Genomic DNA, 1508 nt, shown 5'->3' with positions numbered 1-1508 from the left:
CCTGTAGGACCTGTAGGACCTGTAGGACCTGTCAGCCTGTAGGACCTGTCAGCCTGTAGGAGCCTGTAGGACCTGTAGGACCTGTAGGACCTGTCAGCCTGTAGGACCTGTAGGACCTGTAGGACCTGTCAGCCTGTAGGACCTGTAGGACCTGTAGGACCTGTAGGACCTGTCAGTCAAAGACTTGTGCAGGCTGAGTGTGACTAGTAAAAGCAGACCTGAAGGTGACATCACCAGTCTGATGGAGGTGGGCTCCATTCTTAGCTGATCAGTTGGAGGCGGAGCTTCACTGCAGATGTTAAAAACCTGATCTGAACCCAGTTGAGATGAGCAGGAATCGAACCATCAGCTCCTGTGATGTTGTGTGTCCTCACACAGGCTGATTGAGTCCAGTCTGGGCAGTGTCGCCACCAAACTGAACTTCTTCATCCACAATCTGGCTCAGATGAAGTTCACGTCATCAGAGGACCGGCCCACCCTGTCCTTCGCTCCCAGGGTCCACACTGTGAGGACTGATGGTGTCATCAGCAACCTGTACATCTGCAGACACATCCGCACCAGTAACACCAGCAACACCAGCAAGGCCTACGTAACTATGTGTTTACACACTGTGTGTGTGTGTGTCAGTGTGTGGTTATACACTGTGTGTGTGTGTGTCAGTGTGTGTTTACACACTGTGTGTGTGTGTGTGTCAGTGTGTGTTTAGTGTGTGTGTGTGTGTGTCAGTGTGTGTTTATACACTGTGTGTGTGTGTGTCAGTGTGTGTTTATAGTGTGTGTGTGTGTCAGTGTGTGTTTATACACTGTGTGTGTGTGTGTCAGTGTGTGTTTATACACTGTGTGTGTGTGTGTCAGTGTGTGTTTAAAGCAAAGAGGTTTGTGTTTGAGTTGTGTGTCTCTGCCTCAGAGCTTTGTGGTGAAAGTGGAGCGTGAGGGTCAGCAGGAGGTGCAGCTGGTCCAGAGAACCTTTGAGGAGTTCCAGGAGCTTCACAACAAACTCAGGCTCCTCTTCCCCTCCTCCAATTTACCCAGGTACACACAAGTACACAACTATACACAACTAGACAATTCAACAACTACACACAAGTACACATAACTACACTTGAGCACACAGGTGTAGTTTAACTGTAATCCAGGTGTAATGAAGCTGTAATCCAGGTGTAATGAAGCTGTAATCCAGGTGTATTGAAGCTGTAATCCAGGTAATCCAACAATGGATTTAATCAGTGTGGTCTTTGCTCCGCCTACAGTTTCTCTAACCGGTTTGTGATTGGTCGTTCTCGTGGCGAGGCGACGGCTGACAGGAGGAAGGATGAGCTGAACGGCTACGTGTGGCACCTGATCCACGCAGCCCCAGAGGTGGCTCAGGTGGGTCCAGGTGTGTGTGTGTGTGTGTGTGTGCAGCAGCTCTTTATATTTCTGATGACAGTTTGAACACAGATCATTCCAGAGGAGCTGTGACGCCACGTCTGACACTTAGGTTCATATTTCTGTGACCTCATGAGGTCA

The 1508-nt window shown here is 49.4% G+C and overlaps 1 protein-coding gene across 1 annotated transcript; it reads left to right on the top strand.

The window, feature by feature from the left end:
• Positions 1-378: 378 nt before the first annotated feature.
• On the top strand, positions 379-1475 carry LOC106511472 (phosphatidylinositol 4-phosphate 3-kinase C2 domain-containing subunit beta; the record flags this gene model as incomplete). The annotated part of the gene is given in 4 exon segments (XM_014000225.1): positions 379-589; positions 907-1031; positions 1250-1367; positions 1440-1475. Coding segments are annotated over 4 exon segments (475 nt in total), but the record flags the coding sequence as incomplete, so codon positions are not given.
• Positions 1476-1508: the final 33 nt, after the last annotated feature.

The sequence above is a fragment of the Austrofundulus limnaeus genome, unplaced genomic scaffold (assembly GCF_001266775.1).
Source record: "Austrofundulus limnaeus strain Quisiro unplaced genomic scaffold, Austrofundulus_limnaeus-1.0 Scaffold2824, whole genome shotgun sequence".
Classification (NCBI taxonomy): domain Eukaryota; kingdom Metazoa; phylum Chordata; class Actinopteri; order Cyprinodontiformes; family Rivulidae; genus Austrofundulus; species Austrofundulus limnaeus.
This window is presented reverse-complemented; position numbering and strand designations above follow the sequence as displayed.